Raw genomic sequence first — 14697 nt, 5'->3', positions numbered from 1 at the left:
TCTTAAAACTCTTAAAATATGGGAGCCATTAACATTGTTTTGTAATGAATAAACGCCATTTTTTATTTTGAAAATAAATCATTTAAGGAGGGATGGGGGGAGGGATTGTACATTTGAAGAGAGGGTAAAATGAATTAAGAAAGGGAGGTGAGTTATGGGTTTATATATATATATACAATTGTTATTATCTTGATGGATTTATCAAGTGTTGTTTTTGAGCAAATGTATGATCTTTATTTTACACTTGTTGAATGATTAAAAAGGAATAAAGAATTAAAAAAAAAAAGAAAAAGTCTGCCAGTGTATCAACAGTTGGGGGGCAATTCATGATTGTTCGTTTTTTGGAATCAACTTCAAATAAAGTATTGACAAGTTTAAACAGTTCTTTACTGTTGGTTTTTACCTCGCCAATTGTTTGCAGGTAGTGTTTACTTCGTTTTTCTATGATCATAGTTTTGTAGTCTCTAACCTTTGCTCTCCATTTGATCCTGTCTTCATCCTTACCAGATTTAATCCAGACTTTTTCCATTTTTCGTAGTTCTTTTTTTAGATCCATTAATTCCTTATCATACCAGATATTGACTGGTCTATCTTTTCTGGAATATGTTCTTTTGGGGACTATGGTGTCTAGAATTTGTTCACTGAGGTTGTTCCAATCATTTAAGAAGTTTATTTCTGATCCTTCTTTGGATTTTAGTTTGTAATGTGACCAGAATTCTGTTTCGTTTACCTTACCTCTGCTAATGATACTTGTCCTTTCAATCTTTTTATTATCTTTATAACCCAATTTATTAGATTTTTCTTGCCAGTTTAGTTTGAAATTACATAAACGGTGACCAAGCCGTATCACTCCACGATACTTCAATAAGATTGATTTTTGTGTTAAGGTGCCATATTAGCTTAAGGTAAGAGCTGGGAAGCTGGGGGAACATGCAGGCCTTTCCAACTGACCCTCCCCCCTCAAGCAGGAGTGGCAGCGGATGGCCAACAAGAGGCAGCGCTTCCGCTCCTGCTTTAGGAAGGCATGGGGGGGGAAGGGTCAGTCATCGAATCGGGAGGCCGATTTTTTTTTTTTTTTTAATCGATTCGAATCGTGAATCGGGCAACACTAGTGATTACCCAACTATTCAGGACCTCTACATCCGTTGCACTGGAATCAAGAATTAGAGAGCAAACACAGTGGAATTGGCTGTAACATTTGTGGGTTTCCACTTCTCTAATGTATGTTGACTTTACTAGAACCACCAAGCTCATATTATGCTTGCTTCCTCATGATTACAATTAAGTTTTCCTGTACCCACTGGATATTCATCTCACAATGATGCTAAAGGAGATGTTCAAGCACCTGTAATAAATTATATAATATATACCTTATTTATTATCCCCTTTTACAAACCACACAAGAGGTTTTTAGCGCCAGCCAGTGTGCTGAATGCTCTGTGTTGCTCAAAGGAACTCTATGACTATGGGAGCAGCAGAGAAGCATTTAGCGCGCCGGCCAGCGCTAAAGCCTCTTGCACGGTTTTAAATAGGATTGTATAGGACACTGCATGATGCATATAAACCTAAAAAAATTAAACCTGCTGAGTTCTTTCTGCACTTACCATGCATAAAGAAAAATCAGACTTTATAAATACAAAACATCCCTGTCCTGATCATTAAATATCCTCTGAGTAACAGCAGTTCCTACTTTGTACAAGTAGTTCTCTATCTTCTGAAGAATGGCCTCAGGCACTTGGAATGAAACCGGTTTCCTTTGCTCATCACGTATTTGTTGAAGAGAGGACTGGTTGTACATGGCATGGGTCAAAGGACGGCTGTTCTTGTCCAGCAAGCCAAGGTTCTGCAGGATCATTCAGCAGAGAAAGAGAGAGAAGGTTAGTTAAACATACCTGCCCTTAAAGGAGGTCAAATTATATCTTACTAGACAATGATCTTCAATGAAAAATAAACTGGTTTTGTTGACTCCAGATACACCCAGGGAATATTGTATAGCTCCCACTGCTTAACAGTTCGAGCCATTCCACCTTCTGATTTGGTATTGATTAGGAATATGCAAGGACCTGAATTTATTGCAATTTCCTCTGCCAACACAGTGCAAATTATTAGCTGCCACTATCGGCAATCTGGACCAGGAAGGCAGGAGAAACAGATTAGGATATAAGAGGGTAGAATTTTCATGTACTGGTAAGTTATAAGACTACAAGAAGAAAGAAAAAAAAAAATTACCCTTTTTAATTAGTTGCTTAAAGAGAAACATGACAGAATTTAATTCCTAGACATACCTGCATTTCTCTTGTACCAAGAAAGGTATATGGACCAAAGGACCAATTAACTGTTTAAGGATGACTAAGTTCACAATGACCCAAAAATAATCGGGAAGAACAACACACTTAGAAATACACACACTTGGAAGGAAGTGACGTCACTCTACCAGATAGCAGGATAAAATCTGAGCTCCGTAGGGGTTTGCTACTTTGAGCGATTAATTTACTTCCTGAGCATGCTATAACTCCCGGTTCACGGCGATTCCGTAGTGGGAATGTATGGCGAGTCGCCGGCGGCTGGAGAAGTTTCGATTCAGTGAGTCCACGAGCGGAAAATGAGCAGTGAACGCGCCGGCGTCGCTAGGGGGAAAAACAAAGATGGCGCAGTCCCCGAGTTTGGCCCAGCAGTCTCTGCCCGCGGCCCAACCTGCAGATAGTGCGCTGGCACTACAACAGCAGCTGGAGACCTGGTTTCACGACCTTAAAGCCAAAATACAGGGGGTTCGGGAAGATGTTAAAACAGCTATGGCTGAACTCCAGACTGAGGTGGGCGAATTAGGAGGGTGGGTTGAAGCCTCGGAGCAGCATGTTTCCAGATTGGAAGTGAGGTGAAAGAAACAAAGACTGTGATGGTGCAACAGGTAAAAGAACTAGCTGAGCTGCAAGCCCATGTGGAAGATCTGGAAAACAGATCTCGAAGATGTAATATGCGTTTCAAGGGTATCCCGGAGGATGAGCGCCATAAGGATTGTAAACTGGTGGTGCAAGAATTCTGCAGCCATCTTATGGGTCCCGAGGAGCAGATTATGGCTGGTGATATTGTACTTTTAAGAGCACATCGGGGACTTGGTGCTGGTAGATCGGGGGCCCCCAAAGACATTATTGCCTGTTTCGGAGATTACTTGCTTAAAGAAAAACTTCTGCAGGCTGCCAGGCGCAAACCGCACTTGCAGTGGCATGGCTTTGAAGTTGGTGTTTTTCAAGACCTAGCTCTCTCCACGCTACAAAAACAAAGAGCCTTCAGGGAGGTTACACAGGTGTTGCGAGCGGAGGAACACCGTTATCGGTGGTTGTTACTGTTTGGAGTTTGGATTACAGTGAATGGCAGATCGCGGAGAGTGGATACGGTGGGCGATGCCTGGTTGGCCTTGAAAGACCTGGGCTGTAATAATTTACCTGCAGCACCAATGTCGGGCACCCCGACGAAAGGCGGCCCTTCGATAGGGACTTGGCGTACAGTCACCCGTGCTGCTAAAAAGGTGACCCTGTTGGAGAGTAGAGTTGCAGTTGGAGGATCTAGAGGTCTGCGTATGTAATCCAGAAGGACTGGTCGAGACACCTGCATCTTTTAGTTGGACTTTTGGACTTAGCTGTATGGGGTATTTGATGAATGGGGCTCTGAATGAGTGTGTTGTGGGATGAGTGTGCTCAATTGGGGGGAGGTTGGTGGGTGCTATGCTTGAGAGGCCACGGTTTGACTGGTGGGGATACTGTTTGGTGGGTATGGGATGGTTGATTTGGGGATTGCCGGAGTGATTGTATGGGAACAAGTGGGTGGCCTGCAGGTTGTTGGAAAGGGTTTTTTTTTTTCCATTGTTTGGATATGGAGGGGAGGGAGTTATAACTCAGTGAATGTGACTTTTGCTTTGTTGGGAAGATTACGGTGGTAGACGCCTTTGGAGGGAAGACTTCATCTTTTTTCAGTGGCTGATCTGGATTTTGCTAGGTCAGCAAATGTGGGGGGGAGGGGGGAAGTTGTGGGGACATTGTTGAGTACTAAAGGGAGGATACAGGGGAATAGCCAGGAGACGGAATTACTCAGGGTTGGGTCCTGGAATGTTAATGGGTTGAATAGTCCGGGGAAGAGAAGTATTGTTCACAGGGAAATGAAACGAATGGGCTGGGATCTTTGTTTGTTACAAGAAACCTACTTGAGGCCTAGGGATGCCGCGTTGTTAAATAATCCAGCTTATGAGCAAGTATGGACACATCAAGGCCCACACACACATAGGAAGGGTGGGATAGCTATATTGGTGCGTCATGGGTTGGGTTTAGTTGTTGACCAGGTGTATCGGGATTCTCAGGGGAGATGCCTTGCATTGCAAGGATCCTTGCAGGGGCACGGTGTTACTATTGTGAATGTGTATGGCCCCAATGTCGACCAGGGACCATTCTACCGGGAATTGAAGGATGCTTTGCTGCACTTGTGCGGGGAGTGGTGTTTTGTGGGGGGATTTCAATGTGTTATCTAATGGGACGCTGGATCATTCCAGAGGGGGGTAGGGGTTATCATAGGAGGCATGCTAGAGCTTTCAGAGGGTTTATGCGTGCCTTGGAGTTGGTAGATTGCTGGCGCCTCCTCCACGGGACTCAACGTAATTATACCTATTACTCTCATGCTCAAAACACCTATACCCGAATAGATGGGATCTGGGTACACAGGAATCAATGGAGTCAGATAAAGGAGGCTGAGATAGGCGGGATCCAGGTCTCAGATCATGCCCCGGTCTCAGTGGATTGTTTGGGAGTGGTCCCGGGGGGAGGGGGGGGTACCAGATATTGGCGGTTGAATGACTCCTTACTTATTTCCCCAGAGGTGGAGACTGAGGTTCTCCGTACTATTGAAACCTACTTGAAGTTTAACGAAACGGGGGAGGTATCTGACGGAATCCTCTGGGATGCTTTGAAGGTGGTGGTGCGGGGTGTATTTATTAAATGGGGGGCTAGATTTAAACGTCTGAGGGCCCAAAACAACTTGACTTGCGGGAGCGTTTGATTTCCCTGGAATTGGCCCACAAGCATTCTCCGGATCCTCAGACGTTGGCTCACCTCTGCCAGGTACGGGGAGAGCTGACACAGCTTCAGATGGACGATTATCAACATATCCGGGAGAGGTTTCAGTCTTGTCTTTATGAGCATAGTAATAAGAGCAGTGCCCAATTAGCGCGTTATATTAAAATTAAACAAGCTAGAGCTACTATTACACAAATTAAAGATCCGAGTGGGACTTTGCATGTTACAGATGCTGCCATTGGTGGAGCTTTTTTGGACTATTATCGTCGACTTTATCAGTCGGGAGAGGGACGGGATGAAGGGGTGGTGGAGGGGTTTTTGGATACTCTAGAGCTACCGACCCTGTCCCCTATAGACCAAGCACAACTTAATGAACCGGTGACGTTGAGGGACGTATCGGATGTCATTCGGGGACTTAAGCCGGGGCAATCTCCTGGTCTTGATGGTTACACCAATCGCTTTTATAAAAAGTTTAGCGACCAAGTGGGACCTCTGTTGGTTAGTTTAGTTAATGGGGTTCTGTCGGGCGGTCTTTTGTCTGGCACCATGGGGGAGGCGGGGATTACGATTTATTGAAACCTGGCAGAGATCCCAACTCTTGTGGATCTTACAGACCCATTTCACTGTTGAATGTGGATGCTAAAATTCTTGCAAAGGTCTTGGTATTACGATTGGGACGCATGTTTCCCAAGATAATTCATATGGATCAATCGGGGTTTATTCAATGGCGGCAAGTAGGGGATAATATTCGACGTACCTTGCACTTGATGTGGAAGGTGAAAAGAGACAAGGAGCCAGCGGCTTTGATGGTAATAGATGCTGAGAAGGCCTTCGATCGGGTCTCTTGGCGGTTTCTGTGGGCGGTGATGGGGAAAATGGGTATTGAAGGCTCATTTGGGGCCTGGGTTCAAGCATTATATCATTTACCTCGAGCTTGTTTACGTATTAATAGCTCTTATATGGAATTTTTTGCCATCGCAAGGGACACCCGTCAGGGATGTCCGTTGTCTCCCCTGCTTTTTGCGCTCACCATAGAACCCTTGGCGATTCTGATTCGGGATCATCCTCTTTTAAGTGTGATTCAAGTGGGGGGAGTGGACCATAGTATAGCATTATTTGCTGACGATGTTCTTTTATATCTGACGAAGCCGGAACAGGCTAGACCCCAATTGCTTCGAATCTTTGAGGACTATGGCAGGGCATCTGGTTTTCAGATTAATTTCGATAAAACTGAATTGATGGATCTTACTTTGGGAACGACTCGGTTTAGTGCCCTTCGGGGAGTTTTTCCTTTTAAATGGGTTCCTCGTTGCCTTAAATATTTGGGGATTCTATTGCCCTCGGAGCTCACCGACTTGTATGAGGTTAACTATGGCCCGTTCATTCGGATGGTCCGTCTGGACCTTCAACGCTGGCTCTCATGGGGGGGGCACATAGCGGTGCTTCAGATGAATATTCTACCTCGATTTTTATTTCTATTTCAGACTTTGCCTATTTCATACCGCATTGGATACCGCTAAGGCTGTATCAAAGAACCCGTACTGCAGCACTCAAATGTGATGCTGCCGAACACAGCCACAGGTTTCTTTGCATCTTTCCTGCCGATCTTTTAAACTTGCGAAGAAAATATAAAAATTATATACACAGTTCAATGTGCTATGATTAGAGGTGATTACGCTCCATCATTCGGGTTTGTTCCATAGTCTGACAACCAGTTCTCTGAGCACTTTATAAATATGTGTATTATAAGCGGCTTGAATCACCTTTGTTTCACTAAGTAGTGACACTTTCATTTTTTGGGGGTTTTGCCTAAGCTCACAATGAAACATGAAATGCTTCAAACTGCTACACCATGGGAGTCTTACAATTGTTCCTATCAGGGCTGGCAAACTGTTACTCCTGGTGGAATTCTTTTTTTTTTTTATAAATCTTTATTCATTTTCAAAAATTACAAGTGTACAACAATCATTCATAAAAATCTTAATCACTTGACATTCTTATTTGTAATATTCCAACTAGATAATTATATAAAAAGCCCCTCCCTCCCACCCATATACTAATAAATAGCAATTATCATCCTTCATAACCCCCCCCGGTGGAATTCTAAGCAAAATAATTCAAAATTCTGCATAAAAAGAAAATTCAAATTTTGAAAAATTCTGCAAGTTAGACATCTAAACAATAATTTTACTAATTATTATCCAGAAATTTAGTACAATTCAGTATTTTCATCAAATTATACTAGAGAAAGCAAAGAGCTTTCTATTATTTCTTGCTTAAGGCTAGATTCTCAAAAATTTGCATTAAAAAACGATGGACCGCTGCCGCAGCCGTTATTCTAGCAATTTTAAAAAAGCGAGCCATTCTACAAAAAATTCTCATGCAAATGAGGTTGACGGAAAGTAGCGTAGATTCGCTAAATTTGCATGTCTATTGCTGGTGATAGCGATGGGCACATGTGCAGAACAAACACCTTAAACAACCTGAGCCAATCAGAGCCTTAGGCCCTTCCCCGGTGCATCGGGGAGGGGAAGGCTTGCCATTTTGAAGAGACGGGCCTGCTGTCCAGAGGAGCAGACATTCCTATGGCCAGCCATCATAAGAAAGGTAAGGGGGAGGATGCGGGGAGGGGTTGTCAGAGGCACGGGGTGGGAGTGGGTTGCGTGGCTACAGGGGTTGGCCTCTCTCCTGCTGCCAGGGCTGTGTGTCAGGGGTGCGTTGCTTGGCAGTGGGAGGGAGTGGGTATCTCTCCCATCCATTATGCTGGTTTTATGGTACCTAAATGTTTTAGTTGGCAGAGTTGGGGGGTTTTGTCCCCACTTGATCAAGTCAAAAGCTACAAATTAACAAGCCAAATCTAACCACTCCAGCGGGCCTGGAATTTCTGGATTTTCCCACCTTTAGCTTCTGGCAGGCCAATGCTGCAGCTTTGTTTTCTGCTTCAGCCTTGCGGTGCCCTCTAGCTACGAAAGTCATGGAATATGGCCATTGTAGGGTGAGCCGGCAAACCTTCATCTTCTTTCCCTCAGAGTAATAGCGTAAGTAGTCCTGAAAAACAGATTCCGCTTGAAATAAAGTCAAGCAAAGAAAAGCACAATGACAAATGCTGACCAAGCTTTTTTTTTTTTTGTTTCCCATTTCTTTATTCATTTTTTCATCTTACAACAAGTGTACAATATCACATCAATTAATTCATATACATCACTTGAAATTCGTTCCTATTATTATTTCAATACACATTTTAAGCCCCCCCACACCCTCCCTTTCCACAATTATTGCAAATCAAACATATCATACATGTAATGTGTTCAAAATAATAGTTAAACCAATAATATAGCAATATATCCCCCCTTTCCCATTATATAATTATACTTTTAGTGTAAAAAGGTGCATAATCATTACAATATGTTATCAATGGCCCCCAAATTTTTTTGAAATTATTATAATTCCGTTTTTGTATAGCAATTGTTCTTTCCATTTTGTATATATGGCATAACGAATTCCACCAAAAGATGTAATTAAGTCTGGTGTAATCTTTCCAATTTCTGGTGATATGCTGAATGGCAACTCCTGTCATTAATAAAAATTATTATTAGATGAAATTTGACTTTTTATTCTCATGGATGTTCCAAATAGAATTGTATCGTATGATAGAGCTACATGGTTTTCTAATAAACAATTAATTTGGGACCAAATTGATTTCCAAAAGGCCATAATACAGGGACAAAAATAAAGTGAATGATCTAGAGTCCCTGCTTCCAGATTACAATGCCAGCATCTATTAGACTTAGAGCAATCCAACTTTTGTAATCTAACTGGGGTCCAAAATGCTCTATGCAACAAAAAGAACCAAGTTTGTCTCATGGACACAGACGCTGTACATCTCATTCTCAAAGACCAAATTCGTGGCCATTGAGACCAAGCTTTTGATGACGAAAGTCAGCACAGAGACACAGAGAAATAATGCAACTTTGCCTGAGGTCACAAGATGCATTGGGAGGAAGGCCCATCATTCTCAGTACGCAGCCCTGTAAGCTGGAGGGAGAGGTGTCCCTCCTGTCAATTTTGCATCAGAAGATACAGGGGGTATCAGGTGATGTGGGGACGGTGTTGCCTGATGTCAGGTGGTGTCAGGCGATGTGGGAGGGAGGGGTTGCCTCATGTCAGGTAGTATTGGGTGATCTGGAGGGTCCAGGAATGGTGGAGGATTTATAAATAAAAAACCAAAGACTGGCCTCAGAGACATTTGGAGCATTGAGATTAAGCATCAAATTTCTGCATCTCAATGACCACGAATTTGGTCTTGGAGGATGAGGTGTACAGTATCTGTATCTATGAGACAAACTTGGTTCTTTTTGTTGTATAGAGCATTTTGGACCCCAGTTAGATTACAAAAGTTAGACAGCTCTAAGTCTAATAGATGCTGGCATTGTAAACTTGAAGTAGGGACTCTAGATCATTTATTATTCTATTGTTCCTTTATCATGGCCTTTTGGAAATCAATTTGGTCCCAAATTAATTGTTTATTAGAGAATCATGAAGCATTATCATATGATACGATTCTATTTAGTACATCAATGAGAACAAGGAGTCAGATTTCATTAAACAACAATAAACTTTTATTGATTATGACAGGGGTCGCCATTCAAAATATCACAAGTAACTGGAAAAACTGCAGTAGATTAAATTATACCTTCTGGTGGAATTCGTTGTGTCACATTTATAAAATGGAAAGCATAATTGCTACTCAAAAAGGGTATTATAATAAATTTTAAAAAATCTGGGGGCCATTTACAACTTATTGTAATGAATAGACACCATTTTCCAGTGAAAGTATATTTTCAAATGGGGGAGGAGGGTGGTTTATAGTTTACTGTGGGTTAAATTTTTATTACATAGAGTGTTTTGGACCCCTGTTTGTTTACAAAAATTAAACAGTTCTAAGTCCAATAGATGCTGGCACTGTAATCTGGAACACTTGATCATCTACTTTATTATTGTCCCTATATTAAGAAATTTTGGAATTCAATTTGGTCTCAAGTAAATGCATTAATGGAAAATCATGTGGCACTCTCTGACGATACAGTGTTATTTAATTGGCATGATGATGAGGAAAAAAAGTATAATATTATCAGAAAACAACAAGCTTTTATTAGTTATGACAGGGGTTGCCATCCAACACATAACCAATAATTGGAAGAATCACAGTAACCTTAGTTATACATTTTGGTGGAATACATTATGTCATATATTTAAAATGGAATGAGCAATAGCAATACAAAGAGGGACATATATTAAATTTATAAAAATATGGGGGCCATTGACAAAATATTGTAGTGAATAGTCATCACTTCTCTTCTTTTCTTCTTTTGGCACACCAAAGGGGGGAGGGTGTTGGGTACAATTTTACATAACATGTTATAATATATTCTATAATATGTGTATATTCTGATTGAAAATATGATGAAGGTTGGGAGGTAGGGGGGGTAAACGTATCACTAGATTTTTATGTAGTAGATATCAAAGTGCTATTGTGTAATAACTTGTTGAAATATATTATTTTGTGCACTTATTGTCAAATTTGAAAATGAATAAAGAAGGAGGAAAAAAAAAAAGGAAGATGAGACAGAAAAGCATGGGAATTAAAAAATAAAAAAATAAAAAGAATATTTATATTGTATATTTTTGATTAAATGTTAAAGGAAAGGAGGGGTGGGAAGGGAATAAATTTATATATTTTATGTTATATTAGAAAGAAATTCAAGTGATGTATTTCATTTCAAATGTTTTATTATTTGTACACTTGATGTAAGATTAAAAATGAATAAAGAATTAAAAAAAAAACATTTGTCAATGAATACATCATTTGAAATTCTATCATTTATGATACTAATAGATAAAAAAATTTTAATCCCATCCCTCCCACCCTTCCAATCTTACATTCAATCAAATATATCACATAAATAATCTTTTCTAGAAAACTAATCATTAATAAATTCAAATTCCCCCTCCCATCCCTTCTACCTAAAATTGTATCTACTCATTGCAATATTTTGTTAATGGCTCCCATATCTCTTTAATTTATTAAAATTCCCTTTTTGCACAGCTATTGTTCTCTCCATTTTATAAATATGACATATCGAATTCCACCAGAAGTTATAATTGAGTCTGTTCCAATTTTTCCAATTACTTGTGATCTGTTGTATGGCGACTCCTGTCATAATCATTAAAAGTTTATTATTCGGGGGCGTGGCTTTGGAGCGGACGAAAATGGCTGGGTAGTGGAGTTGCTCCGTGAAGACAAGCTAGTTGACAGAGAACATAGCCCGAAAAAATTTAAATTTCACTCTGAAAAGTGAGGCAGAGGTGAATAATGGCTTCGGGAAAGCAAAACAAAATTTTGGCGGCGGGCAGCAGCTCAGGAAGCGTGAAGCGATCGAAATTTGATACGGCTACACCGCTGTCAGTTCCGTTGCCGCCGGAGGATGTAGAAAACAAAGACATAATGAAAGAAATAAAGGTGATAAAGGAAATAATATTGGAATGCGCTAAAAATATAAAAGAAGTCAAAGAAGAGGTGGTATGTTTATCAAATAAATTACAAGCGATGGAAATGAAAGTGGATCAAATTGATAAACGAGTGGAAAAGTGTGAGGAGGAAAGTATAAAGCACAAGGAACACAGTAAGGAAATTGAAGCACTGAAAAGGGAGCTGGAAGATTTGTCCAATAGGGAACGAAGGAGTAATTTAAGGGTGCTTGGGGTCCCGGAGGGAATTGAAAAGTCAGATCCGATTGGATTTTTAATTAATTTTTTGCCCAAGGTGCTCCCGTTGCAAAATAAGTATCCGTTGGAAATAGAACGTGCACACAGGGTCCCAACGAGATTATCAAACAGCCAAAAAGGACCACGTCCACTGATCTTTAAGCTACTTAGATATCAGCAGGTAGCTGAAATAATTAAATTAGCTAAAGATAATAAAAACTTAAAGTGTCAGGATTCAAAGATTTACATAGTGCCTGACTTTGCCAGAGCAACGGCACAAAAGAGGAAGCAGCTATTAGACTTGAGACCACAGCTGAGAAGTCTGGGTGCTAGATATGGGCTCATATACCCGGCAACTATGCGGGTCACTTATAAAAATAAAACTTTGAATTTTGATACTGCAGATAAACTTAAGGAGTTTCTGGAGCAGTGCGAATCACCAATGGCTACTTAGTAGAGATTTGGATGAAAGTATTTGTGTTCTTGGTTGAAATGTTTATTATTTGTTTGGAATTTATATGTTTAAAAAAAAAAAAAAAGTTAATGAGATTCTAAAGGCATGGCTGCAGTTGGATTTCAAATACATTCCACATTCTATCTTGTCATGAGGCAAATGGAATGTAGCCTGTAAGAGTTTAAGAGATGCAATATTACAGACCTTTTAAAAGACAGAGGTTAATAAGATGGATTATACTGACTTGCTGTTTGGACAGACAGTCTGAGTAACGGTGGAGGATTGTGAAAAACAGATTGAAGGAAATAAGTTCTAAATAGTACTGAGAAGGTATAAACTACAAGCAAGAGGACGTTAAATAGAATGGATCTGCAAGCAAGATGAGAGTTAGACTGAGACTTTATATGCCTTACAATTATTATTTGCATAAAAGGAGAAGACTGCTGTGATATATGGAATAAGACATTTAAATGAAAATCTATAAATGCAGTAGAGGATTTTTTGAAGATGGTTCTGGTATATAGTTGGCCTGACCGTAAAATAAAAATGACAGAGATATGATGGTCAATAAAAAGGAACAGGGTTTATATATGTAGAATGTGAAAGACCTATGAATGACACCACAAGTTTGAAATTGTGGTCATTATACATCTTTGTGCAAATCATTTGGAAAGGAGATTTAAGGTGGATCAAAAGATGAAACTGAGAATGTATAAACAGTAGTGTGAGAGGATAGAAATTGATATGGAACTGCAAGCAAGAGGAGATTCGGAAGGAGACATTGTGGGACATATAGCATCTCATTACAAGAAGAGGAAATTTGTTGTTATGTATGGACTATAGTTTTGAAATTGCAAATATATTAATGCAACAAGAGTCATAATATTATTGTTTGTGCTAAAAATTGGTCTGACCTTAACATAAATAATGGTGGATATGTGAGGGGGTTAAAAAAAAAAAAAAAAAAAAATTTGAAGTTTTGGTAAAAATCAAAGGATGTAGGGAAAGTATGGATGTTATAATATAAGGCATATGATACAAGAGAATGTTGTGAATAGAGTGGAAATTAAAAGGGTAGCAAATATGCTAGTGTGAAAATAGGTATGGAATTTTAGGAGGGTTATGTTAAAGGGATAAAATTTGTTGTGTTTGGGGAATTATTGACTTTTTGAAAATAAAAAGTCAGGAAGAAAGATTTCCATTATATATTTAATAATATTTAAAAGTGACATTTAATTTGAGGGTATGTGATGTAGTCTGCCATGAAAGATGGATGTGCTTTGGATGATTGTAATTTTAAAATTTGATTTGATTATTTATGTATTTCAATAATATCTTAATGGTAATGAATGAGTAAAGAAGGGAGGGTTTATGAGAGATGGGGGAAAGGAAAGGGAAAAAAAAAAAATAAGGTAAACCTTGATAAAGAAGTCTTGTGTGATAAAGTGATTTTCATTTTAATATGATAATGATCTGGCTATTGGTTTAAAATTATAAATATAGCTTGTGGGGAGTTTATCTATTGCCTAGTCAAAGTGTGCGTTTCAAAGTTGGCAAATAATTCAAGGGAGGGACGGGAGGGGGGGATTAAGAATATGGGAAGGGGTATAAGGGAAGGGATGGGGTCTAATAATAATTTTAAAATGGGGAAAAGAGGTTATAATATTGATGTGAGGAATATTATTGATTATTGTTTTGATTTAATATAATGACTTTAAAAATTTTTTCAATAAATGTTAATGGTCTCAACCACCCGATAAAAAGGAAAAAAGTATTGCTATATTTAAAAAAACAGAATGCTGATGTCTATTTCATACAGGAGACTCACCTTAATGGAGATGAATCAAAAAAGTTAATTGGTAATTGGGTGAAGGATTGCTTTTTTGCACCAGCGGTGGGAAAAAAAGCTGGGGTAGCAATTTTAATAAATAAAAAATGTTCAGCAGGATTTAATATGGTAAAAGCAGATAAATTAGGAAGATGGGTGCATGTGAACATGAGTATGGGCAATAATACTGTGGCGCTATTTAATGTGTACGTACCTAATTCGAATCAAATTGAATATTTTAAAACTCTACAACCAATAATTTTACCACTGGCTGCTAATAATTTGATAGTGGCAGGAGATTTTAATGCTGTTGTGGACCCTTTATTGGATAAAAAACCTAGTAAAATTTTAAAATCTTTAGGGTTGGATAATTTTATAAATTCTTGTAATTTAAAAGATATATGGAGAATTCTTCATTTTAATGATCGAGATTTTTCATTTTATTCACATGTTCATAAATCTTTTTCTAGAATTGATTATATTTTTGTTTCTGATGGGCTAATACAAGATGTTACACAAGCCTCTATAGAACCAATAATTTTATCAGATCATGGAGGAGTGTGGATTTCTTTAAATTTTAATGACCCAGA

At 39.2% G+C, this 14697-nt stretch overlaps 1 protein-coding gene across 3 annotated transcripts in view; it reads right to left on the bottom strand.

Annotated features, from left to right (window-relative positions):
• Nucleotides 1–14697, bottom strand: part of DHX30 (DExH-box helicase 30) — a 195591-nt gene that overhangs the window by 116534 nt on the left and 64360 nt on the right. For all 3 annotated transcript variants that reach the window (XM_033931942.1, XM_033931944.1, XM_033931945.1), the window contains exons 6-7: nucleotides 7959–8108; nucleotides 1691–1843 (exon numbers count right to left, since the gene is read on the bottom strand). In XM_033931942.1, the coding sequence (XP_033787833.1) occupies nucleotides 1691–1843; nucleotides 7959–8108 (303 nt within the window). The remainder of the gene's footprint in view (nucleotides 1–1690; nucleotides 1844–7958; nucleotides 8109–14697) is intronic.

This window comes from Geotrypetes seraphini, chromosome 2 (genome assembly GCF_902459505.1).
Source record: "Geotrypetes seraphini chromosome 2, aGeoSer1.1, whole genome shotgun sequence".
Classification (NCBI taxonomy): domain Eukaryota; kingdom Metazoa; phylum Chordata; class Amphibia; order Gymnophiona; family Dermophiidae; genus Geotrypetes; species Geotrypetes seraphini.
The sequence above is the reverse complement of the archived record's forward strand: the minus strand, read 5'-3'. Positions and strand labels throughout refer to the sequence as shown.